The following is a 26933-nucleotide window of genomic DNA, read 5'->3' on the forward strand; positions in this document are numbered from 1 at the left end:
GAGAGCAGTGGTTCTCAAATGGGGGTACGCGTACCACTAGGGGTCGTGCAGGGGGTATATAGACGGCATGTACTTTTTTTTTTTTTAAAAGGCAACCCTAATTTTTTTCACCGCAAGTAAAAGAAATAGTGGTTGAAATTTAAAACTGAGAACTAGGCGAAAGGAGAAACCGTGAAAAAGAAAGCGTATCCAGAAAAAGCATAATGTCGTCAATGTCAGGAGAAATATATTGTAATGGGATGCACCTCTACATGCTCTGATCCTCCCCTGGTGTTGTGCTTCTTTTGTGGGGAGAAATTAGCCAACAGTTGCATGAAGCACAGGACCATGTTTCTCACCAAATTGTCAGTATTTGCACCCTTTTACCGTTCATGTTTACACTGCCAAATAAAATGCACACACATAATTGATCTTTTTTTCCCCCAAAAAATGTTTTGTGTCGGTGAAGGGGTTTGTACTCTAGCACAAAAAGTTTGAGAACCACTGAACTACAGAATAGTGACACGCCACTGCTTATCGCTACACGGGCTGCTGCTGCAGTTCCGCTGTCGGCCAGCGGGGGGCGGTAGAGTGTGTTTACATCGGTTGCCATGAGTGAGAAAGTGAAGTCGGCTCTTGCGTGCCGATGACTGTGTTGATAAACACGCAGTGGGACGACTCGTGACCGAGTCATGTGTCTGGTTGTCATGGTGTGTGGTGACGTGGTGCACTGACAGCTCCTGCGAGAGGAGGGGATTGGAGGAGAGGCCGTTGGCACGGGGATGGGGTTAGGTTAAGGTATCATCTTTCCTGCTCCGGTCTCGTGCTTTCTACCCGTGATGTCATCCTGTCAGCCGGGGAGTCCAACCGGTAGACACTCCCATTACTTCTATTACCACAGAGGTCGGTTGACTCCCAGCACCAGAATGCTACTGGGACCAGTCACCAGCAGAATCTCATTCGAGACGCGAGACGTCTTCACATCAGGAAGGCACGGCTGGGTCACACGACACCGCCTGGGCTGGCATGTTTCCCTGGCGCCGGATCCTGCGTTCGACCACGCCCTCCCCGCGTGTTCAGCTTGCGTCCCCGGAGACACGCGAGGCACCGACTCACACGCGATCGAGGCCCTGCCCGCGGCGTCTGCTAGCCTGAGGCGTAAAGGGTTAACCAGCTAGCCAACAACTTAATACAGCCAGAGAATGGAGGGAGGAGGGCATTTGAGGTCGGGATTTTCAATCGCCACCAGATATGCCTCTCCTCGCCCTCCAACAGAGAAATGAAACCCTCAAGTGAAACCAGCAGGCAAGCAGACCGACGCTGGGTCTGCTTCTGCTTTAGAAGAAGGGCCCCCCCGCTGGAAGCTGGGAGAGCCCCACTAGGGAATCACCCGCCAGCCATAGACGAGCAAGATCTTTTCATTTCCTGCTCAGACGATGGAGGCACCATGTGGGCCCTAGCATGTCGTACATGTGTTTAGTATGTCTGGGTTAAGCAGACGGTTTAGTCCAGAGCCCCTCACAGTGGATTCCTGTCCGTAACATATTGCTCAAGGATGCCTTCAGTAGGCTGTGGGAATCAAACTCAGTAATCCCTGTCTGCTGGGGGTTCAGCCGCTACAAATACCTCCACCATTTCACTCTCTATTTGGTTTTATGATGGCTGCTTGTTGTTTGTTTTTTAATTCAGATCTTGTTTTATATATATATTTAATATTTATATTTTAAACACTCATCAGTCAGTGTTTTTGCAGTCGCACATTGATTTCCCTCTAGGGTGTTATGAATTAATTTATCCAATGATTTGACATTAATGCTCCCAGTGAGCAGAGAGGGATTGGGGGGCCGTGGACTGTGTTGGTGAAGACATTTCCGTTTAGGGAACTGAGCAGACGCTTTTATCCAAAGTGACTCACAATCAGGTCAACCACAATATATCGCTGTGGGTACAGTAAGGATGTTCATAGAGCCAAGTGCGATTCGCTCACAATCGCTAGGTTAACCCATGCGCCGTACGCAACAAAGATAGCTAGGGTAAGATACAACACGATGATGGGTACTGCAAGTAAGGGCAAGGACGTACAACGTACAATAAGTGCAAAGGGGTGTGTGACTCCGCGTTCCTCCTCCGCCTCTGCAGAGCAGAACCAACAGCTGTCTGTGTGTGTGCTGGTGAACAGAGGGACCATTCAGGCGGCCAGGACACTGTGGCCTTCTCTATCTTTAACCAGGTGAGCAGACACGGACCCTACCGTGTGTTGGCAGCCTCCAACCGTTCAACCGCCCCCAGTCGGGGTCTATTTTGGAGGTTCAAGGCTGTAGCTGTCCCTCGGTTTGTAGTGATCATGTGGGCGGTACCGTGGGTGGGATTATCCTATCTGGAGAAACTACCAGTGGTTTCCCGGTCTGTGGTTGGTGGAGGTTTCTGGATAGTGGTGGCAGGGGTTTGACAGTTGGAGTCTGGGGGTGAGGAGGGGGGGGGCGTTTTGAAAGGTTTCGTTTTTGCAGTGGACGATATCTCTCAGGGTTTATGACAGTATAAAGGGTGGGGCGGACAGTTTGAGCCGGAGGTAGGGGTTTGACAGTATAAAGGGTGGGGTTGACAGTATGAGGTGGAGGAAGGGGTTTGACAGTGTAAAGGGTGGGGTTGACAGTATGAGGTGGAGGAAGGGGTTTGACAGTGTAAAGCAGGGGTCTTCAATTAAAATTGAACAAGGTCCAGTTACTAAAAATTCAAAAAGAGCATTAGGCCTTCATTTCAAATAAGCAAAACAGGTACACTAGATATACATTTCAAGTAAGCAAAACAGGTACCCCATCTGTAGTGAATGAGACAACCTTTGTTAGATCAATCCCCCTCTTTGACAGAATCTCCTTAATAGCATCATAAATATCTTCTCGTCTTGTGTTTGTGTTAAGTGGTGTTAGACCCAACAGGTCCTCACAGATCTCTTTCTTGTCTTGGTGAAAAAAATCGCACATAAACCAAGAGCTGGGCATTATCCGTTACATCTGAAGACTCATCAATGGCTAAGGATGGGGCACTCTGAACTACCGCATCAAGCTGTGACAGTGCATCATCTGATAACATTTCAAATTTTCTGGTTGTCGTTGCAGCTGACATTGGGATTTGCTTTATTTTTTCACACAATTCATCCCTTTGTTTACCTTCAAGTAACGTCTCAGCAGCTGCGTTCAAGCACTCCTTCACAACAGTCACGTCACTGAAAGTTTTTTTATGTTGCCCAAAAATCCATGCAATAGTTAAGTGAGCATTCATTTGCACGTTGCTGGCCTGTTAATGAGTGTGTGAAGACTCGAGTAGACCTCTCATACTGAGCTCTCAGCTCGGATATTTTCCATGCTCCTACTAACATTTACATTTAGGGCATTTAGCAGACGCTTTTATCCTACTTCTGACTTCTGGGGATACTTTTCCTCGAAGGATCTGTGTTTGGATTCCTAATGCTGCTTAATATTCCCGCTTAATCAGCGCTACGGTTTCAACACATAAAAGACACAACAAAGGTTTCGTTCTGCCTTGCGGGAGAATGAACATGAATTGGTCAGTCCATTCATCTTTAAAATGTCTGTTTTCGTGGTCAACTTTCCTAATTTTTGAGCAAGCCATTTTCTCATTGCAAATCGCTCTTCCGGTAAACAAACAATTTGATTGGCTATTTTTTGAGTGACGCTATTACGCACATGCCGTGACTAACGGAGGGAGGGGGGGAGTTTGGTGAGTGCATGATCTTCGCTCTGTGAAGATCATTACTTTTTGCTGTTTTTATGCTGTACTACGGACTATTCTGCCTTTCAATTTGTATTTCAGTGAGAAATGTCTTTATTAACATAATCATGCTTTGTATAGTGAAATATTGGAAAAATTAAAAAGAAATCACATTATTTTAAATTGGTCATGGGTCCGGATAGGACCGTCGCCTGGTCCGGACCCGGACCACGGTCCGCTGTTTGGAGATGCCTGGTTTAAAGGGTCGAGGTTGAAAGTTTGAGGTGGAGCTAGGGGTTGGACAGTATAAAGGGCGGGGTTTGACAGTATAAAGGGCGGGGTTTGACAGTATAAGGGGCGGGGTTTGACAGTATAAAGGGCGGGGTTTGACAGTATAAGGGGCGGGGTTCTACAGTATAAGGGGCGGGGTTTGACAGTGTAAAGGGCGGGGTTTGACAGCATAAAGGGCGGGGTTGGACAGCATAAAGGGCGGGGTTTGACAGCATAAAGGGCGGGGTTGGACAGCATAAAGGGCGGGGTTGGACAGCATAAAGGGCGGGGTTTGACAGTATAAAGGGCGGGGTTGACAGTATGAGGTGGAGCCAGGCGTTGGGAAGTGCATGGGTGGAGTTGACACTATGAGTGTCAGGGCCCTTGAAGCGGCCTATCTAATCCTCATGGCCGAGGGCCAAGGCCTGCTCCCGTCCCTCTTATCTCAGTCGCTCTGACGCGCTGGACGTTGCTGATAACCACGGTCTGCTGCTACAGAAGGTGAAGGTAAGGCTTCACATGGCCGCGTCCTGATAGTATAACGACGCTACACGTTTCTCTGTCTCCACACGAACATTATTCTCTATAGCTCTGTATAATTATAAGAAGAAGAATCAATGGCGTTTATATTGCAGGACCCAAAGCGCTTTACGTAGCGAGTGAGTGAGTGTGTGTTTAGCAGAGGCTTTTATCCAGAGCGACTTACAGCTGTTCATACACACACACACACATTCACACACCGACGGCGGAGTCGACCACGCAGGGCGACAGCCGGCTCGTCGGGAGCCTTCAGGGTGAGGTGCCTCGCTCAGGGACACCTCGACACTCAGCGAGGAGGAGCCAGGGATCGAACTAGCAACCTTCCGGTTACAAGTCAACAAGCACTACCTCCTGAGCCGAGCCGACCCCGTGTGGAGTGTGTGTGTGTGTGTGTGTGTGGGTGTGTGTGTGTGTGACGCCGGGAAAATGTCCCTGTTCTTTGGCCTTAAAAGCAGCTGTTGGCCTAATACCCCCGGGGCCTCTGGAGCTCTGACCGGGCCCAGCGGGGAGGGGGATATCATGGGAACGAGGCTTGGACAGGAGGCATGGATCCAAGTGCTTTACACTACCTTATTAGTTCAAGAAGCAGATACTTTCCTCCAGAGTTACGGTCTGAGAGAGTCTGAAAGAGAGTGGTCGTTCTTCAGAGACATGTCGTTAAGGAGAGGTAGGGGGGGGGGGAGCTCAAGGGCTGCGGAAATTGTGAATCAAACCCACAGCATTAAGTCTGGGAGTCAGACACCCTAACCACAACAATATCCTGTCCGTCCTCCATTGGTTCCTTTTAGGGCACACACACACACACACACACACACACACACACACACACACGTTGTGTAACCCTGTCCACCCCCACCCACCCCCAGGTCCCCATGTTGTTATCTTGGGGGGGGTGTGTGCTTTGGGGGTCAGTCATGCGCCTCTGATCCTTGTTTTTGGTCAAACACAATCAGCTGGGCTTAGGGCTAAAGCTCCTCTGGGTGGGTGGCGGGTCTGGGGTAGGGGGGGGGCCCGTTGGCATGCAGTGTGTACACGGTGCATTACATCATCACCCAGTGGGCGTGGCCGAGCTGAGACCCTGAATGTAAATACAGTGTGGGCGTTAGGGAGAGGTTACTGTTTAAGGTTGGAACAAACAATAAAAAGCTGGGCGGGTACTTTTGGAGGCGCGTTGTCTTGTTTGATTGAGTTGACGGGTCGGTCTGATCCATCAGGCTCAATGATTATGCCCACCAAACCATTGAAAGGAAAGGTCGATTTAAATCCTGTTTGCAGGATGTAAGAGTAGTACTACTACTACTGTAAGTACTCTGAAGAGGCGACAGGCAGCATTGTGCATTTCAACTAGCGTCTGCAAACACATCCATGACATTAAAGGTGTGTGTGTGTGTGTGTGTGTGTGTGTGTGTGTGTGTGTGTGTGTGTGTGTGTGTGTGTGTGTGTGTGTGTGTGTGTGTGTTATTAAAAGGGCAGGCATTGCTCTGCCAACAGCAGGACTGTAGCTGTGACATGTGGTTAAGGGTAGTTAGCTGGCTGAGAGCTAACTAACAAGTTAACCTGCTAGCTAACAACGTGAGAGGTCAGAGAAGGGAAAACAAAATGGAGGAAGGAGGCGATGGGTGGAGGTAGGGGTTTGCCCTCGCCACCAGAGATGCACTGCCTTGCGGAGCGGAGCTCTCGTGTCATTGGTGCTCACTGTTGTCATAACGACGTGCAGAGTCGGGTTTCACTCAGGTGGGAGGGAACCTGAATTCACTCTCTGTTACAATGGCAACCAGCACCCAACCTCATACCGTACCTTGTATTGATTATAATATGATAACCGTCTCCCTGAGATCAAAATTGTAACTTTAGTGTCAGCATTACTAATGTCTTTTAGGGTCAAAGTTGACCTACTTTTACAGATACTATCATCGTTGTTTTTATCATTGTGATTATATTATTTATATTATTATAATTGTTATCAGGCATGCTTATATTTACACTATGAATAATAATAATATATTTTTAAGTAAACAAATCAAATAATTTATTTTATAGAATAAAATCTGCAAAAAAAATGTCAGTTGATGAAATGATAAAATCAGGAAACTGGTCCACCGTCTGGCACAATACCGCTGAACACAATCTGAAACACAGATTGTGTTTCAGATTGTCTTATCGTCTCCTTTACCGGTTATACGCTGGTCATTAAACCAGCCCGGAGAGTTCCTGGTAACCTTAACAGATGGGACTGCTGCCAGGACGCCGCCTTCTGCCTACTTTCTCTCAGCACCTCGTAGGCAGCGCTGGCTGCAGCCACAGCACACCTACTGGTCGACGATGGTACTGCACACGCACGCAGACATGTACCTTCGACGACTCTTTCAGTCCAGAAACCAGACCTTGTGTGTAAGGGGAGGAGCTTGCCTTGTGTGTAAGGGGAGGATCTTGCCTTGTGTTTAAGGGGAGGAGCCTTGTGTGTTTGCGTAAGTCAGCTGAGCTCCCTGTGACATTGTCATGTCTTAACTGTTTTCTCACAGGACTTAGCATCAGAATATGCAAATGTAGACGAAGACCAGGGTTGATGTTTTAGTGGGAACATTAACCACCGGCAACTGACCTGGGTTTAGCTATTTTCTGACCCGCTTTAACAAATCTATTCATGTGTTAACAACACGTGTTCCTGTTCATTTACTTGTGTTTATTTTTTGACGGCGTAAAGTAGATATTACAGATTGAAACCTGTACTCGCCAGCAGTGCCCAAAACCCGGTACCGGATCACAGTGTAAATGATCCGGGATCAGGACCGGACTCTCTGTGCTGGGCCAGTCGGTTCTCCCTGGACTCACCTTCTGAGGGGCGTTGATGACGCCGGTGTTGTAGCCGAACTGGAGAGAGCCAATCACAGCGGCTCCCACGGCCAGCATCAGCTGGAAGGTCACTTTCTGTAAGGGGAGAGAGAGACAGCGAGAGCGAGAGAGAGAGAGACAGCGATCATCAGTTGAATGATTCAGACCCAGGTGCATGTAAAGCGTCATAAATTTCCCTAGAGCAGGCGACTGAAATAGTGAGTGTTGTGTGTTGGCGATGACTGGTCGGCAGTGGCAGTTATTTGTTCGCTGTCACCACTCAGCAGTGGGTATTCAGTCAGCACTCGGGGGCTGGAAGGGGCAGCCCCTTGTGATGCTGTACGGTAGGAGTACGAAGGGTTCGAGAGCACATGGCTCTGCTGCGTTCTCACAGAGCCATTCGTGTTTGCCATGAAAGTTAACACACAAGCTGTGTCTGAGTCACATTAAGACATCAGTCACACAGCGACACTATCACTAACATAGCCGACATATCTGTCCTCCTCTCAATATCCGCGCACTGAAGAGAAAGGCCAGTGGAAAGACATGACTCACAGAGTATTTAAAAAATGTTGCTCACTGCCTGATGAATTACTTGACCTATTTTTAGGTCAAAGACGTAATATCTGGTATTTGTGTAGTTTCACAGAAGCGACGTCGAAGGCTTTTTTTTTTTTTTGCTTCCTTTCCACTTACTGAAAGTGTCGTTTGTGGTAATTCCAACCTGGTGCTATTTTTAAAACAGTGGTGTAGCATATGGGCTGGCAGTCTACTACCAAACAGTACAGATTACATGCTACACAGCAGGGAGAAGCACGGGTTTAAAGCCAATTAGAGAAGGGCATGCTTTGGAGCGATAATGATAATAGGATGGTGTTAAGCAAATTGGAGAAGGGTGTGGTTTTAAGCCAATCGGCTAATAGTGTGGTCTTAACCAAGGAAGAGAGCAGGATGTTTTTAAGTTAATTAGGGTAACAGTGTGGTGATAGGACACACTGGGATGGTTTTAACCCAATGAGATACAAGTCTGGTTTTAGGCCAATTTGATTGGTCTAAAACCAGACTTGTATCTCTTATTGGGTGGAAACCAGTTGGAATTGATTTTAAAACGCACCTGAAAGCGTTTAACACTTCCTTCCACAGTGTCCCTGGTTGTTGAACCACCAGCACTGGAGGAGGGAGAGGACTGGGTGTGTCGGGGCCACCCCACAGCCACACTGGGTTTGTTATGGTCAGAGAGGCTAACGCATGACTGAGCTATACCATTCATCCGCATAGCAGGGAAGCTAAAACTCGCGGCTATGTAAACATACACAGAAACACGTGTGTGTGTGCAGTCACACAGACCCACATACACACACACACACACACACACACAGACACACACACAAACACAGAGAGAGAGAGGTATTTCGTGGCATGGCTCACACGCCTTGTTTTTTTTATTATTGATTTCCTTGAGCCAAACCGACCCGGACGGTGTCCCACGACATTACCCCTAACAACAAGACAATGGACACCGGCGCATTCTTGAGATGCAGAGCCGGATCTGATCTTGGTGGACGTCCAAAGCCCTCAGAGATCACACTGTCGACATTCCTTCAGTACTGTTCTCATTACAGCTCCGAGGGACTAGACTGACCCCGACATGCGACAGGGAAACACGCACAAACTCTAAGGTTCTGCCGTCGTTGACAAACTTCATCCTATTAGAAACGCCTGGCTAATGACGGGGCAGGCGAATGCCTAGCTGTGATTCACGGGGCTGGCCTGCGGCCGTAAGGCAGCGACTAAATATAGCGTACGCCGTGAGTGTGACTGTAAGAATTCCTCTGTGGACACTGGGATGTTCAGGGGGAGCGCCAAAGGGCAGGTAACCAGTTCTGTAATATTTGTGCAGCTGCCTGAACTACAACAGGTTCTCTACACCAAGAGCTCGAAACACAGAGGAGCCGGACCCAAGGTCTGCTCCGAGTCACCGACACGTCATCTCTGCACACACATACAGGAAATACACATTTGCAAATAGACACATGCAAATAGACACCAATAAAACACACACACACACACGTACACACACACAGTACACACACACACAGACACAGAGTTTGCCTCTTAAAGAGGCCATGCCTTGTCCTGTTAGCGAGGGAGGTCTTCCTGGACCCTTAGCCCTGTGTGTGTGTGGAGTCACTTTAACAAGCACGGCCCTACCCCATTCCAACCCTGTAACCGCATCCCAAAATGCCTTGTTCCTCCTACATAACTTACAACTGAAAAAACTGGGACTCCAAACTTTACAAGTTAATTTCGTTATCCGTGGGTTTTGGTTATGTCCGCCAAAACTGATACTGCGGGTTCTGTTTGGTGATGACTTTTCTCTCCGAGGGCGGGAGATTCTAAACAGCTGTCCCAAATTCAACATGGCAGCAAACATTGACCCGTGTGCCATCAGCACATTGTGGGTGTCAAACAACGTGGTGACAATGTGACCCACAAGCGAGGAAACCGTTAACCTACGCATGTGGAAACCACACACACACACACACACACACACACACACACACACACACACACACACACACACACACACACACACACACACACACAAAACCTTCCTATCAATACCCAACTACGGAACTATTTCACCTGAGGGTTTTACAGTCAGAAGAAGAGAAGACTTTTACAGTCATTTGTTAACTACACTCCATCATAGTGAGCGTGTAATTGCTAGCTGATATGCTAACACCCATAAAGCTTTAATTCCTTTGAAAACACTGCTGGGAACTAGATCCTGGTTGAATAGTTGATGGGGATAATAACAGCCCTTAACCGGACTCCCTCTCCCCTTATATGGAAGCATCAGCTGCAGTCCCCAGTGTTAACATGTCAGAGTGTAAACTTCCTGTTGAAGTTTACACTTGAAGTTTAAACTTTCCCTGTACAGGATTGTACAGGGAAACTGTCCCACTCCCGACAGCTGGACTCCAGTCTTCAGACTGGAGTCCAGTCTGAAGACTGGAGTCCAGGCTGGGTGTAGTATGGGTTCATCACGGGCCCGATGAGGGGGAGAGGGAGGGCCGCGGGCTGGGGATAAAAAAGGACTCGCTGGCTCTTTAGGGGAGGGAGACGATTCGTAGGGGAATACAGTGCTGCTCCAAGGCGCTTGCAGACTGGATGAAGAGACAGCACACATGTGCGTGTGTGTGCGTGTGCGTGCGTGCGTGCGTGTGTGTGTGTGGCGCGCGTGTCCTGGCTTGTGTGTAAAAACACTGGCTCCGATTGGCTACCAGGAAACATGCCTTAGCCAATCATAATCGCTTATCTCGTTGTTAACCCACCCGGTCTCCTCACTAGCAGTTTGTGTGGAGCCAGGGGTGCGTTCGGATTACGCAGTTTATTCAATCAATTCATAGTAACGCACCGCATTTAACCTACAGCAACGGTTACGGCGTTGTAACGACGGAAACAGTAATTAGTTAGATTACCCCGTTACTGAAAAAATAACGGCGTTACCTAACGGCGTTTTTTTAAACGGCGTTATTACAAACACTGGTCACGTCACCTTTAAGGTGAAGGTTCAGTCTGAATAGGTTAGGTCTGTCTTCACCCCTAGTGGCCACTTCCAGTCCCCACAGCCGAATCACACAGGGCCGAGGGCCTCAGTGACACAAGCGTCTACTCTTACATAAAAAATTAACAAAGCAGCAGAGTCAGGTGGAGAGACCAAAAAAGGGGCTTCAGAGTTCGGTGACAACTTGTTTTGGTCCAACCCTGGCCATTGAAAACCCCGGTGGCGTTCTCAGGTGAAGTCTTTCTTTGTGAGGCATGCAAATGAACACACGCAAATGTATCTGCTGACAGACCAGGGGCCATAACATGGTGGCCCTGTTATGGTGTGTGTCTGTGTGTCTGTGTTTGTGTGTGTCAATTTCAGCCCAATCACCATGATTAGGCGTAAATACTCTGGCGTTTCCTGCTGGTTGCATCATTGTTCAGCATAGTTCTGAGTCATGCTTCCACAGAAAAACCATAGATAGGTGTTCTCCCAAACATCAGTCGAAATACCAGTACATTATTCTGTGAAATCTTCGTCTCATAAGGGTGTAGGGTCCTCATAACAGGAAGGAAGACTGTTCCCCATCACAAAACAAGCGCGTTGTACACTTATTGTATGTTGTACATCCTGGCACTTAAGAATAGCACTACTTAGCATTGTGTAGCATCTTATCCTAGCTATCTTGTTGTATACGGGAATGGGTTAACCTAGCAATTGTTAGTGCTTGGCACTTGGTTCTATGAACATCCTTTCTGTAACGACAGCGATATATTGTAGTTTCTCCTTCTTCTGACAAATGTCCATAATCAAAGCGTCTGCTAAATGCCCCAAATGTAAATGTAATGTCATTCAAGCGAATGTATCTCAATTTAAATTGTCTTAGGTTTTGGTAACAAGTCATCGCCAACAAGGTAAATATTTAAGCTCATTGTGCTGATTGCAGATCAGCCAAACATGAGGTTGAGCTAGAGTCAACAGCTTGGATCCCTCTGAAGATAAGACAAGATAAGATCTTAAACTTTGTTTTTTAGCTTTAATTTTCTTTGACGTTATCTATCATGATACCAGAAACAAATGGTTGTAATATTTTTAAAGAAGCTAAATGATTAGCTTCTGGTTGTCCAGGTGTTTACTCTTTGAGGGGGGGAGCTACATCCTGAGGATGCCATAAATTGGCATTCATTCAACTTTGGAGTGCGAGGCCGTCTACCGATCCTGCTGCTGGTATTTCCTCCTGGCCTCGCCCAACCTAGCCAGCCCTGCTCTGGTCTACTGAACGTCCGGTTAGCCCCCACCGACTGGCCCGAGTCCCTGAGACCTTAGCATGAGGGTAGCTCTGTCGGTAGCGTGCTACCATGTGTAAACAAAACACACCCAGCCTGGTCACCTTGTCAACACACGGTCACAGTGGCCATGGTGATAATGGAGCCCCAGGTCGGCTCAGGAGGGAGAGGAACCACAGCTTAACGAGGAAGCCCTGAGGTTGACGACGATCAGGGGCCTCCAGAGAAGGTGTTCACCGCGTGCTTCACTTTCCCGGAGGACCTTCTCTACCTCCTCCACGTATTACTGATCACCTATTGTAAAACGGGAGCCAGCCTAAACCAATTCCAGAGCAGGGGTCAGCCGTCATGTCGCAGACAATCAACGACCAAATGAGAGTGTAGCATCCAGAGTGTAGCATAAAGGCATCTAATTATTAATGAGAAAAGGTAGGGCCAGACATCGGCATCGAGCCTTCAGTGAGTCACTGAAGAACCTGACCAACCGGACGGCAGGGTGCTGGAAACGTTCCAACAGGCTGCTCTCTGGGTCTGACACCGTCAGGGTGGAGTTCCTGAACCCTGAGCTTCAGGAACACCACCCTGCCTCCACCCCCTGCTGTTCTGCTGGAGGGCGTACGTCCCACCTGGTTGTAGAACGTAAGGTATGCTGGGAAGACTTATGTTTGACCGCTACAGTATATGGTAAAAGGAATGCCTTTATATAGCGCTTTTCTAACCAGTGGCCACTGAAAGCGCTTTACAGTATTGCCTAACATTCACCCGTTCATGCACACGTTCACACAAAGATGGCGGTGACAACCATGCAAGGTGACTGCCAGCTCGTCAGGAGAGCAGTGAGGGTGAGGTGCCTTGCTCAGGGAAACATCGACACTCCGGGGATCGAGCTAGCAACCTTACAAGTCAACAAGTCCTGCTCTACGTCCTGAGCCAGTCATTGCCGCCCAGTCAAATTCACTTTCGTTCAGATGTTCAATTTCAACTTTACTTGGATTACTAGTGAACTTTAATCGCCATACCAAATCACAAAACTGGTTCCTAGCGCCCTCAGGCCAGTCACTCAAGTTGGCACGGTAACCAAACCCCAGAGGGCGAAGACAGAGACCTTTTGAAAAGACTCCTTCTGCGCTGCCAGCCGGGGAGATTAATGACGACAGGGTGATGTGCAATGAAATATATAATCGACACCGTCGCGGTAAAATGGAAGATATCAGAAAGCATGAAGGCCATAAATGTGACAGTTGGTTCAGTACATAATGTTCTGAGCCCGGTCCGTCGCTCTGGATCAACCCGGGCTATTCTCGGTACCAGCGGAGGAGGGGGCCACAGACCCGAGTCACCCCCTCCTCCGTCTGACACCAGGGTGGTGTGCGGTGGCACCACACTGACGGTGCTGGCCTGCTTCAGCCCCCCCCCCCCCACGCTACGAGGTCCGGATCATGTACCTGAGGAGATTCACCTCCCATTCACTGGGATCAGCTTACACAGCGTTGGTCTGTTACCGCCCTCCAATGGGGCTCCCTTCACCCCGCCTCACCCCCAGCCTGCCCTCACCCGTACCCTGCCTCACCCCCAGCCTGCCTCACCCCCAGCCTGCCTCACCCCCAGCCTGCCCTCACCCGTACCCTGCCTCACCCCCAGCCTGCCCTCACCCGTACCCTGCCTCACCCCCAGCCTGCCTCACCCCCAGCCTGCCCTCACCCGTACCCTGCCCTCACCCGTACCCTGCCCTCACCCTAACTCACCTGGAAGAAAATCGTAAAACTATCGTAAAACACAATCGTAAAACTATTAGTATATAAATGTACAGTTCTGTATTGTTCAATCTTCATGTATTAACTTACTGAGTTAGGTAACAAGTTATTGAATAATTTCTTGTTTGTTGAAGGGAAATGTTGGGGCTGTACTTAATTCTTTAACAATGGGGCATTGAGCGGGTATCAGTGGATTCTGTCGTTCATAAGGTAGCTCGGTGGAGCCATGCTGTCTACTGTTATGGAGACTAGGAGAACTGCTAGTTTAATGTACTTTACAATGACAACAACACCAAAACACTAACTAAACACAACACGACTAACTCAACACAAAAACACTAAATGAACTCAACACAACTAGACTAACTCAACACAACAAGACTGACTCAACACAACAACACTAAATGAACTCAACAACACTAACTGAACTCAACTCAACACGACTAACTGAACATAACACCACTAACTCAACACAACAACACTAACTCAACACAACAACACTAAGTGAACACAGGTCTTCCAAAACAAAGTCTAAACGAGTCTCTAATCCCAGAGCCTCCGTGTTATCCAGCTTCTGGGTCCACGTGAGATCAGCTTTGCTCTACGTAAGTCCAGCGTGCATAACACCATTCACTTCCTCAAGTAGGCTGCGAATTAGGCTTTCGCTACTGGGGCCGTTGCCAATTTCAAATTAAAAGCTCTGGTCCAATCTCGTAATCCGGCTCTGTATGAGAGGGTCTCATTAGGACTCATTAGGACCTGATCCCACAGACTGGAGGGCAGCGGAGGGGAGGCTGCTCATGCATGAGAACAGTCCGGCCATGGAGCCGCTAAACGGTAAATGGACTGCATTTATACGGCGCCTTTCTAACCAGCGGCCGCTCAAAGCACTTTACAATGTTGCCTAACATTAACGCACACATTCAAACACCCACGGCGGAGTCACCCATGCGAGACGACAGCCGGCTCGTCAGGAGAGGTCAGGTTGAGGCGTGTCGCTCAGGGACCCCTCGACGCTCCGCTAGGAGGAGCCGGGGATCGAACCGGCAACCTTCGGGTTACCAGCCGACCCGCTCTACCTCCTGAGCCGCACGATGCTCTTGGAGGATTCCGACCAGGCCTGTGAGGCACAGGAGCAGGCTGTTTGCTGAGAGCATGTAAATCACCACATCACCTACTGCTGGGGTGACGCTAGATCGCCCCACTGTTGGCCAAGCATCACCATCTTCACTCAACTCTACGTCACGGAAAACTGGAGCCCAGAGCCGTGAGGTCCGGGCTCCCGACAAAGCCCATTGTGGAGAGGGAGCGCTTTAAGGAGCGGAGCTCTGCCAGAGTACCGCCGGTCAGCAGCAGCCTCTTGGATGCAGTGTGGAGGAGGAATGTTTCAATGCCGCTGAGCTGCAGGCATGAGTTTTTAAAGAAGCCTGGCAAGCAGCAGCTGGGAGCCGTCAGCACACACCTGTCAACCGTCCACACCCACTGTGTATATGCAAAACGTGAACAACTGAAACTCACCTCTTAAGAACAATTAAAGACTGGAATGGATCGGGCAAAGCATTTTCAAAGCGTGCGTTCTCCAGCCCTCAGGCCAGGAGAAGAATGACGAGACGCGTCACAGTTCACAGGGACAATCATCTAAGAGGAATGGCTGAGGTCTGTCTCAGTAGACCCTCTACGTCACTCCCCACCCAACACGGGACCGACCGTACATTCAGGGGGACATGAGCATGGTCCAGTGAGGGGCCATGGTTTTTAGTTTTGCTTTGTCATTCCTACAAAGCAATAATTAAGGCGTACCATATTTGCTGAATTTGTTCAACGTTATATCTGTTGATTGTTGCTGAAGACCAGAAACAGACCAAACTAACAAACTCTGTGCCGTCCCATTTCAATCACCTAAATCACCAAAATACTAGTAATAATCATTACACTACAGTATTAATGACGATGCTGCTGAATCATAACAGCGTCACACCAGCTTAGAGGATTTGTGGTTCTGCGTCGCATTGAGCAACGCTGACGAGAATGTGGGCCTGAGTCGGACGATGACCACGGCTTACCGTGGTCAAACCTCAGCCTGAAACCCTCGCTGGCCATGCCTGATCAACCCTAATCCTAACAACACCTCTGACCTCTGGCCACGACAGGACAAGTGGTCAGATGGTCCAGCAGCGGACGGACAGACTGCTGCTCCCACTGCAGGCGGACGAGGCTGAGACTGTAGGAATGAAAGGGGTCAAGTTGGTGACCTCTAGGCGGAACAGGCCTATTTGGGCTACTGGTTTTCTCCCAGTGTCACACTTGGCTCCACATCTGCTGGGCTGCAGCCACAGAGGGGAACAGACGAGCAGGTTGTCACGTATACCAAACCACAAAGCCTTGCATGGAACAGCCAATAGCATGCAGTTGGTGGTTTTATATTATAGGATATCTTTGTTATTATACTGTTATTGAGTATAGTATATGATAGTCACATACTTTGTTTGGAAAGATGTGTGTATTTAGTTGTATAAGTAATAGATAGATATTAAAGCGATTTATATTATATGTATCGTTTGTGTCTTGTATTATTTGAAGACATGATTTGTAAGGTAATGTACATTATTTGTGACGGATTGTTAATCTATGTCTAATTATCTATTTTATCTGATGATATAAATGCGCTGTTACCATTATTCCTAAAGGAAAAAAAAAAGAAACTATCCTGGCATACAGTCAGTTGATCTGAGTTGTATCATTAATTATAATAATAATATATATGTGACAATATAATAATTATACTATTCATAAAATTGAACGAATTAATATGTGTTATTTTAATTGATTGTCTTTTTATTAGATTTATAAGATTATAAACATAAAGTGTTATTAATGACGTTGTTATTATTGTAATTTTAATTAATAATATACAGCTATTAACGCTATTATTAGTCTATATTGCCAATAAGGGTAGCCAATAAACACCAGACCTAACGATGAGCAGATCAATATAACTTAATATAACTCAATATAACTCATTGGATACCTCGTTGGAGGAACTTGTTGGATTACATTCGCACTAGTTTAGTCACTTCATTGTTCAACACAATCCATGATTTCTAAGGCATCAACCTTAGGATCCAGCACACACACACACACACACACACACACACACACACACACACACACACACACACACACACACACACACACACACACACACACACACACACACACACAGCAACATGACGGCCTCGGAAGGGATGAGGATTAGGAGGACGCTGTGATGTGATGTGATGTTGTGGCTCTTTTAACGCCATGTACGTATAAAGTTACCTTCTCAGTCATCTCTGCTGTGTCCCGTCTCTCCTCTTGTCTTTCTGTCGCGTTAAGTTACTCTGAGTTCCCCTGCTGGCTCTTCAGTGGAGTAGGACTATCGCATGGTCTTATTTCTTCACAAAGTTAACCGAAACAACTCCCGCTTCTCAAATGGAAGGTCTTCCTTCTTACATGCTTCACAATGTAGTCTCCGTAGGGAGTTTTCTATTAAGTCGTGACGCAATAGGGCGGGCTTATAGGAGCCCCGCCCTTCGCATTCCAACCAATCAGAACGGCTTTGGTCGAGTCCCTTTTCATTGATTTAAATACCCTGCTGTTACAGCGAGTGCTGGACACACACACACACACACACACACACACACACACACTGTGTGTGTGTGTGTGTGTGTGTGTGTGTGTGTGTGTGTGTGTGTGTGTGTGTGAGACACACACCCACACACACACACACACACAACCGATTTACGTTGAGGCAATATTCTTGAGCCAGCATTATCTTACTAATTGTCTTATTGTACCTTATTATAACAAAATTAATAATAAAAAGTATTATTACTCATTATTACTTAGTAGGCCTACTACTACATATGTCACACATTTGATTTTTTGTCATTGAAATAAGTCGGTGAACTGATGCTCCCGTTCAACTCCGTGACTGCGGTCTGTTGTTGGGTTTCTGCAAAAACAAACGCGCATATACAAACAGAAAGTTGTGTGTTTTGTTTGGGGTGGTGGGGAGGAGCCCCGCCACGAGTAGAAAGGTGGAACAATAAGCAGCACCTGCAGGGTTTGTCTCACATGAAAGGAAAACACAGAGCTCCAAGAAACGCGTTCCTTTCTCCCTTTTAATCAAACGCCTTTGAACTCTTGGGAAAACAACAACAGGAGGATGGCGAGACAATGGCGCGTGAGGCTTTTACGTACGACCAGAGCCGCGCAAAAATGACGCACAACCCAAAATGACATAATGTTTCAAGCGTAACACACATTCAGGTAGCAAGGAAAAACCTGAATTTTCTTATGATGTATAGATGTGACAACATCGGTCAGTTCATCCTAACACAATGTTGTGAACCTGCAGCAAATTTTAGGAGTGAAACGTCGTTCTCTGTGCTCGGCTCTACGAACCGCTGTGGGTGAGAACCGAACACCTACCACCATGCCAGGGGTTTGAGTGTCAGTGTGAAGCAATCCACCTGAGGAATGCTCCAGTGAAAGGTAAAAGGAAGGAGGAAGGAGGAAGGAGGAAGTAAAGCCTGCGTCCATTCATGCGCTCAACCTTCCATCCATTCATACGAAAAGGCACAGGTTGTGTTTCGAGATGTTTTTAAGGGGGACGGGGGTGGTGCGTTCCGAAGCTCTTTGAAAGTCGTAGGAAAACAAAAAACACGCAGGGAGACAAAGACATTGGGTGGATGTTTTTCGAGGTGGTATTGTGCTCTGAATCAAACAAGCAGGATGCCAGTCTCACAGCAGGGGGCTGGGGGCTGCTGTTTGTCTGATGACGGCCGGCCCCCGTCCTAGTAGGAAGCGGTGGGCTGGGATGCTCAAACTTCTTTGGTCCATTAAGGTCCTTAAAGGTCCATAAAGGTCCTCTGGGGCCTTGCCTTTGGTCCTTAAAGGTAAGATCCCAGAGGCTACACCCAGCACCCAGGGGAGGCAGGCCCTACCTGGAAGACAAGCCAAGAATGTGAAATGAGATCTATGGCTGAACTCAAACCAGTACAGCAACAAACAGCGTTGCTGGTGGAAACAGTAGAAGACAGTTCCGACTGTTTGTTTGGTCTAGGACTGCTGTCTGAGGCGGAGTGAGAGGACCTGATCAGGGGAGCTCTGTTGGATTTGAGGTGAAGGAAAGGCTGGCATCTTCACACGGAGACTTTGATCCATAGATAGAGCGGGGGGGGGGGGGGGGTCTGGTCTCAGAGATGCCTATTGCGGGCGTTGGGCGTGGATCGGCCTGCTGCCCACTGTCCTGAACCTCCGTGAGCCATGACCACAGGTCCATGCAGTCAGTGGCTCTATCAAAGCAAGCGTTTCCCGATTGAAAACCACAGTATATGGGTTAATGTTATATTTGGTTATTTCCTTGCTGTGTCTCCAACAAAAGCCGTCCATACGCTGGCAAGCAGTAAATTAACATACCGGTACATATCAGGAAATAAACCCATGGATAAGAGATGTTTTTTTCTGTTCTAGTGATTCAATTGGTATTCATGGAAAAAAAATAAACATTATTCTTGTTTTTAGGATTCCTAAGGCTACTCTGAACTCTTTATTTGAATTATTATATTAAGAGCATAAACTATTATTCTTATGCTTTGAGTGTTCTCAGCCTTACTTTCACGTCGCTCTGCAGATGCTCCGTGACTATAGGTGAACGTTAACCCGTTCTAAATGAGATGAGTAGGTTCTATATTGTGTCTCCAGGGAATGCTCATGTTATTAAACCGGGTTGAGTTAAGATGTTGTTTAATACGATCTAATCCCTTTGCCTGGAGACACAATATAATGTCTGAGCCTCTCTTAAGCTCTTCACGATGTGAAAATAAGAAACTATGGTCAGCGCGGTCATGCGCTTCACCTGTAGGGTTTAGATGGTCCACTGTAATCAGACGCTCTCCTCAGGCTGCGATTAGACGCGCCTTTGCAGCGGCTGAGTTCGTCTGTGTTCGTCTGCGGCTGCCGGTCCCCCAGACCAACTTGAATGTTCCTCCTCACAAAGAGACCCAGCGAGTCGTGGACGGGCCGAGTGCCCCCCCCCCCCCCCCCCCCCAACCGTGGCATTCTCCAGAGTCACTGCCTGTCATCGGCCTTTTGTGTGGCTGCACTTCTTTTCACCGAATGCTTTCAGAGGGTTCAGTGCATGTCCTCCCCAACCGTCCTGTCTCCAGGCCCCTGTGTCCTAGCTGCCCCCGCCCGATTCTAACGGTAAACACAGTCTTGTGTTTGTTCCATGAGCTTTGTTCACCTAGCGGCCGTACAGGGATGCAACTGACTTCTGGAATCAGTTTTTGGTCAGAATGGTTTTAACGATCACAACTTCATCAACGCAAACAGTGATCTGTTGAGCTGAACTGTGAACTGTAAGGAAGCAGAACCAAAAAAACGATATCTCCTTGCTATCTTTGTTTACTCTATCTACTTACTATCTAAATCTACTCTATCTACTAACTACCTACATCTACCTGTGATGGCTTGGTGACAGATTACCCGCAGAGGCAGCTGATCATATAATCACATCACAGGTAAACTGATAATCACCAAACCAAGAATAGTGCCAAATCAACATGGGCCATTTTTGGAAAGTAATTCAAAGTGTATTCCCCTCACAGGAACAGGAGCTAGGCTACTGTAGCCCTCTGACTCAATGGTAGCAGCTAATGGAAACCAAACTCTGGAAACACACTGATGGATGTTACAACCCGTCTGAATGTGGGTAGGACAGGAAAACACCACTTTACAGATATCGCCGGTAACCTTTAAGTGATGCTGGGAACTAAATGAAACGGGCCCACCCTGAGCTCTAGCACACACAAACACACGCACCCCTATAAACACACCCACACAAGCACACGCACCCCTATAAATACACACACACACACACACACACACACACACACACACAGAAATACCAACACAGACGCACGCATGCACACACACACACACACACACACCCACACAAACACACACCACTATAAACACACACACACACACACACACAAATACCAACACAGACGCACGCATGCACACACACACACACACACACACACACACACACACACACACACACACACACACACACACACACACACACACACGCGCGCACGCACGCACACTTTGAAACAATAAGGCTCTCAGGAGGGGGGTCCCTTCCTTCGGCCTTCCACGGTAAACCATCCCACCCCGGAGAGTTCCCTTGTTGCTGGGCAACGCTCACCTGCCTTGACCCCGGCGGTGACGGCGTCCGGAGGAAACGCCTCGGCAGCAGGAAGGCGCTCGCGGCCTGGGCACACGTCACGACCCCGCGGGGGGGCCCCTCCGCACAACCCCGCCTGCAGACGCGTTTCTGAGCTCTCTCAGGGGCCCCGCGGCACGCTCACATCAAAGGGCCTCTCACAGAGCTCCTCTGCCCCAAGAGTCTGAGGTGGGATCCGTCTGCTGCAGGAGGGACCGGGACGTTCTCTGGGGCTCCGCCACGCCACTCCCCCCCCCCCGTTAATAGCGTGCACAGAGATAGGTTCTGATTGTTTAAAGGTTTGGATTTTGTTTGACTCCTCGCCAGAATGGTACTTTGTTCGATCCCCGACGAGGGCGGCGGCGATGTGAGCGTGGAGTAATGAATTCCTGCTGTGCTTCCGGACGGACTGGAGGAACACCATGGAACACGTGGGGGGGAAATGGAGGTCGGATCGTGGTTGGCGTCGAGAGACCATCAACACAAAGAGGGTTGGAGCTGGGACATGGAGGCTATTGGAGATTGGGATGGGAGAAGGGATTGAGATGTGTCGACCGTTGTCAAATTCTAGATGAAGAAGGTTCTGTTGACGTCTCACAAAGTATTGGTGAACATTGCTGTTTCTTTCTTGTCTTTGGCTCAAATGTATAGAGTTGTTAAACGGGGAAAAGTCTCTGAAGAAGTCACACAAGACTCAATGCCGGTAGTTTTCCGAATGGCTACAAACTTCACTTGACTGCGTTTGACCAAGCCTCTCCCGTGGCCCTATAGAACTATAACCTTCAGAGACACTTGTATGTGGAAGTTCTTCTGCTGTTACGGGTTGTCCTTACAGGTATTACAGGTATTACAGACGATTACAGATCGTCCAATCAAAATACAGATTGGAGAAAGTTTGGCGGGAGATTGGAATTTTTTCTTTGGACCAAAATGGCGTCTGCATCGAAGGAGGGACACAGAAAGGAGGGAGGATGGAGGAAAGGGAGGGAGGAAAGTAGGGAGTGAGGGAGGAAGGGAGTTTAGATGAAAAATGAAAGCCTCCTCTCCTCTGTTTCTGTATTTTACCATCCATTTGCCTACCAAGTCCCTCTAACGAGGTTGGACCGTGGTCAAAACCCAGAGACGGGTTTGCTGCAGGCCCTCTCAGACGTGGCCGGAGGTCCGGTTCTGTGTCAATGCTGCAGAGTTATGGACTTGGCTCGCCTCGCGGCCGTCTCTCTGCTGGCTCCGGCCAGGACAAAGTGCTGGCGAGGTCAGGCCTGTACACTCAGCTGTCACTCATTCCTTTCGCACGTTAACTCCAAATAGGGGACGTAAAGGTCAAGGTGCCTGGAGAAGCATCCTTAATCCCCCCCCTTCTCCCCAACTCCCCCAACTGTCCTCTACCTGCATTGAACCTGAAGACATTTTGTATTTTGCAAGTCCACCAGAGCCTCTATAGTAGAAAGAACCGCCTGCAAACTTTCTGTTTTAGTTTAAAATGGTTTGCATCATGCAAACCATTTTAAACTGAAATGAGAAGACTTTAAACATTTTGAATATCTAACATTTACATTATGTGTCATGATCCACAGACGTGCACCTGTGGATCGGCCTGAGGTATGATCGTTTATGCTGTTACATTGTTAGAATCGCAAGACCATATTGTACCGCTATCGTCAGCCATACATCGATTACAGTTCTGTGACCATAGGCTCTATCATCATTAATATCAAGCTATAGCTACATTCAGTACTAAGCTAGACATAACACCTATTACACTCTAACGACCAGAGTTCAGACTTGTGATCGGAGATTGCAATCCTCCCAAACTTTGATAGGCACTGTGAGGCTGTTAAAGACGAGCACACTAGCCAGCCCTGGTGCCAAGTTGAAACAAGGTCTTACTTCATTGGGACATGTAATTTGGCTCAGCGATTTTCACTTGGCCCTGAGTCCTCACCCCTCCCTTGATCTGCCAGGAAACCTGGTCCTCAGAAAGAGCTGTCATCTCAATCGGGAGTCATTCTGACCTCGTATGCGAGTCGCCCCCGTTTCCGGGGCAGCTGTTTCATCGGGGAAGAGTCAGCATGTGTATGTCTTTCATAATGGAGAGTTAAGACGCTCTGGAGCTCGTCCAGACCTCGCCATCGCTGCCCTGCGAGCCGGAGAAGCGACTGGGTCACAGTGCCATCCACTGCTTGGCCAATCACGTTCTACGTTCTCTCTGCACAAGAATCGTGGCGTTTGGGATGATTATTGTGCGGGGAGATACGTGACTTCGACAGAATGCCTCGACTCTCCTTATGGTTCACAGGCCAGCACCCAATCACAGATTTAAAATGTTTTACCTGTATGTATGCATTTATGTATGTATGTATGTATGTATGTATGGCAATTATGGAACCCATTGCACTCCTGACCATCCCTGAAAGGAGGGACCCCCCCCACTCTGCGTTCCATCTCTAGATTTCCTCCTTGCTAATTAAGGGAGATGTTCTCGCCCTCTGGGGGGCTAGGGTCAGGGGGGTGTCATAAATACACGGCCTGTTAAGACCTTTGAGACTGTACCGTTGAATAAAGGCCATACAAATAAAATTGAGTTGAACTGAACAGATGACCTCTTTGGACCCAGCATGGATTCCTTCACTCCCACTCAGAGTGTGTATTGTTTAAACTGGCTCACCTATTCAGTGCGTTTCCCAACCTATCAGCCTGTATCTACAGTCAACAAGACGATAATGGGGCTGGACACTAGTGTTAGCGCTACACAACCCTCTCCATTGTTTTCCTCTTTGTAAGGCCGCACACTCGGGTTATCTTGGTAGATATAAAGAAGCCTTTTAAAGCATTTTTAACGGTGATCTCAAACCGTGATAGTCTGGTTTTCTGTAGTGCCTGAAAACAGAAGGGAAATTGTCAATTTGCAATCTAGAATGAACATCACAAACTTGCATTCACTGTTTTGGATGAACCTTCGGACCAATCACCTGCTGAACAAGAAACTATCAAATGTTATCCATGGGAGGATCTGAACACACATTACTATTCCAATTATTTTTCATTCATGTTTTGACGATTGACAAACAGTATAATCCATAACATTCCTTAGATCATTCCAAGTTCCAAATGGGGAACAAAGACGGATATACCGGCTTTTGACACGCAGGTGGACTTCATGCTGCCGACTACAGTTCACTCCTGGCCCGATGACCCCTGACCTGTCGCAGCAGACACTGTTTACACACCTTCACCATACACACAATACAGAGGTGCTTTTGTGTGGCGTTCCTCCGTCCCTACGTCATGGGAGTTCACCCCAGGTGGCCCCGGAGCCACGCCCGGCTCCGGGCTCAGGCCCCGGGCACGGCGGGGTTAATACAGCAGTGAGTGGGATAGGTAGTCAGGGTTAGTGTGTGTGAATCCAGATATAGCCGTGCCCGAGAGAGGTGTGCGGACAATGGGCTTTTATCTGAGCGCCTCGGCCGGTTTATCCAAACACGTTGTTGGCAAACAATTGCGCGGGTTACATAACTGTGAGAAGAACGAGACGCCGCAAAGAAACAAACGTCAAATGAATTCATCTGTTGTTGGCGTTAACGTTGACACCGAGCCGATATCCATAGGAATAAACTTATATTTTTATCCATAGTTTATGGACTTAAAGCAATTAACATGGATCAAGAACAGCGTGAGAGCAGATGATCCCTGGAAACCGGTTTGGTTTTGATCGTTTATGCCAAAGAAATGGATTATGATGTAAGAGGGCCTGGACCTCTTTCTCTCTCTCTATCTCTTGCTCTCTCTGTATTTTCTCCTCCTTCACTCTCTTTTCTCTCTTCTTTTCTCCCCCCATCTCTCTCTTCTCTTCCCCCCCACCCCATCTCTCTCTTCTCTCTTTCTATCTCTTGCCCTCGCTCTCTTCCCCCTTTTCTCCCCCTATCTCTCTCTCTTCTCCCTCTCTCTTACTCTCTCTCTCTTCCCGCCTCTCTCTCTCTCTCTCTCTCACCCTCTCTCTCTCTCTCTTCCTGCCTCTCTCTCTCTCTCTCACCCTCTCTCTCTCTTTCTCTTCCCGCCTCTCTCTCTCTCTCTCTCTTCCCGCCTCTCTCTCTCTCTCTCTCTTCCCGCCTCTCTCTCTCTCTCTCTCTCTCTCTCTCTCTCTCTCTACTACACTACTCCGCACATCATGTATTTCCTGTGATTGCCCTGTGGTTTTACGAGGGTCCACCTGAGTCGAAACACAGGCAGAAACCTGGAACCGAACGCAGAAACAGTGTTCATGTAAGATGACCTCTTCCTTTGAGTGAGTTGCCTACAGGGCGTCTCTCCTCTCCACCTGATCAGGGTACTGTGGTGCGTGGGTCAGGTGGGAGATAGAGGCCAGCCCAGGCTTTTCAAACCCTGCACAAAAGGACTTCTGTGTGCCGATGAAAGGAGAAGTTTGGCAGAATGAAGAGGGAACAAATATTTCACTACAATGCACTGCCAAGGTCCTTTTTTCACCTTTATGTTTATTTATCTTTAACACAGCATGGACACACGGTGTTGCGTGAAGTTTGAGTATTTGTTCAGCACTGACTAAATAACGCGTCACACAAGAAAACAGCTGGATTGTAGTGCCATAGGCCAATGCATCTGTTTACTTTGGCGATAGCCGGAACCAATCCTTGTCCAACTGTGTGCATTGATATTGCTCAATCCTCAGCATTTCTGTTTCACAATACACCCAATAGGGTGCATGGACACAGCTGTCATTGATAAAGCACATTCGTCCACAGCAGCACATGAATAAACTCCATGTTAGCCCACAACTGAGCTTTGACTCGATGAAATGTATCTCCAGCTTTTGCCGAAAGCCGAAGATACATTTCATTCAGGTACATTTCACATCCCCATTCTAAAGAATATGTTTCAATCACTCCTGTGGTTTGCGCAATGTACTCAGAATCCTGCTTGTAATGGTGAAGTGTCTGTTTCTCTTTCTGTATTGCTGACGTGGGTCCCCTCCACAGACACATGCTCAGCTGTCTCTGTAGGACAGCTCTCAGAGTACCAGTGACGCTACCTTTCAGTGACCCACACAGGTCCCCATCCTCTCTGGAGACGTTTAAAGCACCTGAGCCAATTAGGAACCTAGAAAGTAGCAACCATAGCACCTGGGACTGCACCGTAGCAACCATAGACCCCTGACAGCACCATAGAAACCATGGAACCTGGACAGCACTGTGGCAACCTTAGAACCAGGATCGTAGCCTAGCAACCAAAGAACATGGACAGTAGCACAACCATAGAACCTAGAAGGCAACAAAGCAACCATAGAACCTGGACCCCATCATAGAAACCTAGAAAACACCACAGCAAGATTAGAACCTAGAGAGTCACATAGCAACCTCAGAACCCAGACACACAGACATCATCTCATCAGTGAGCTGCTACGTACTCAAATGTGCGAAGGGCTCTTCACTGCGTTGCTTTCTGTTGCTTGGATCACAGAACTAAAGAGTTTGAAATGAAACTAATGAGGAGAAACGAAGGAAAACATAACTTGGTATTTGGTGAGATGCGTCTCGCTGAGGCGGTGAGCGGTATGTGTGGTTTGCTGAGCAGCGGCCCTCTCTTGGGTCTTCGCTCCCGGGAACAATGCGGCTGTGCCAACGTGATGCAGGTTAACTCATGTGAGAGGGGCCTGGAGCCCGGGGTGACCCGGCCTCCGCTCCTGGCACCGGGAACCTCTA

At 48.1% G+C, this 26933-nt stretch overlaps 1 protein-coding gene across 1 annotated transcript in view; it reads right to left on the reverse strand.

Annotated features, from left to right (window-relative positions):
- LOC307084085 (solute carrier family 2, facilitated glucose transporter member 1-like) overlaps positions 1-17444 on the reverse strand; it is a 25858-nt gene extending 8414 nt beyond the window's left edge. Inside the window, exons 1-2 of the mRNA XM_079748243.1 lie at positions 17262-17444; positions 7351-7446 (exon numbers count right to left, since the gene is read on the reverse strand). Coding sequence (XP_079604369.1) covers positions 7351-7446; positions 17262-17273 — 108 coding nt within the window. The 5' untranslated portion in view covers positions 17274-17444. The remainder of the gene's footprint in view (positions 1-7350; positions 7447-17261) is intronic.
- Between the last annotated feature and the right edge of the window lie 9489 nt (positions 17445-26933).

Source organism: Pollachius pollachius, assembly GCF_949987615.1.
Source record: "Pollachius pollachius genome assembly, chromosome: 12".
NCBI lineage: Eukaryota > Metazoa > Chordata > Actinopteri > Gadiformes > Gadidae > Pollachius > Pollachius pollachius.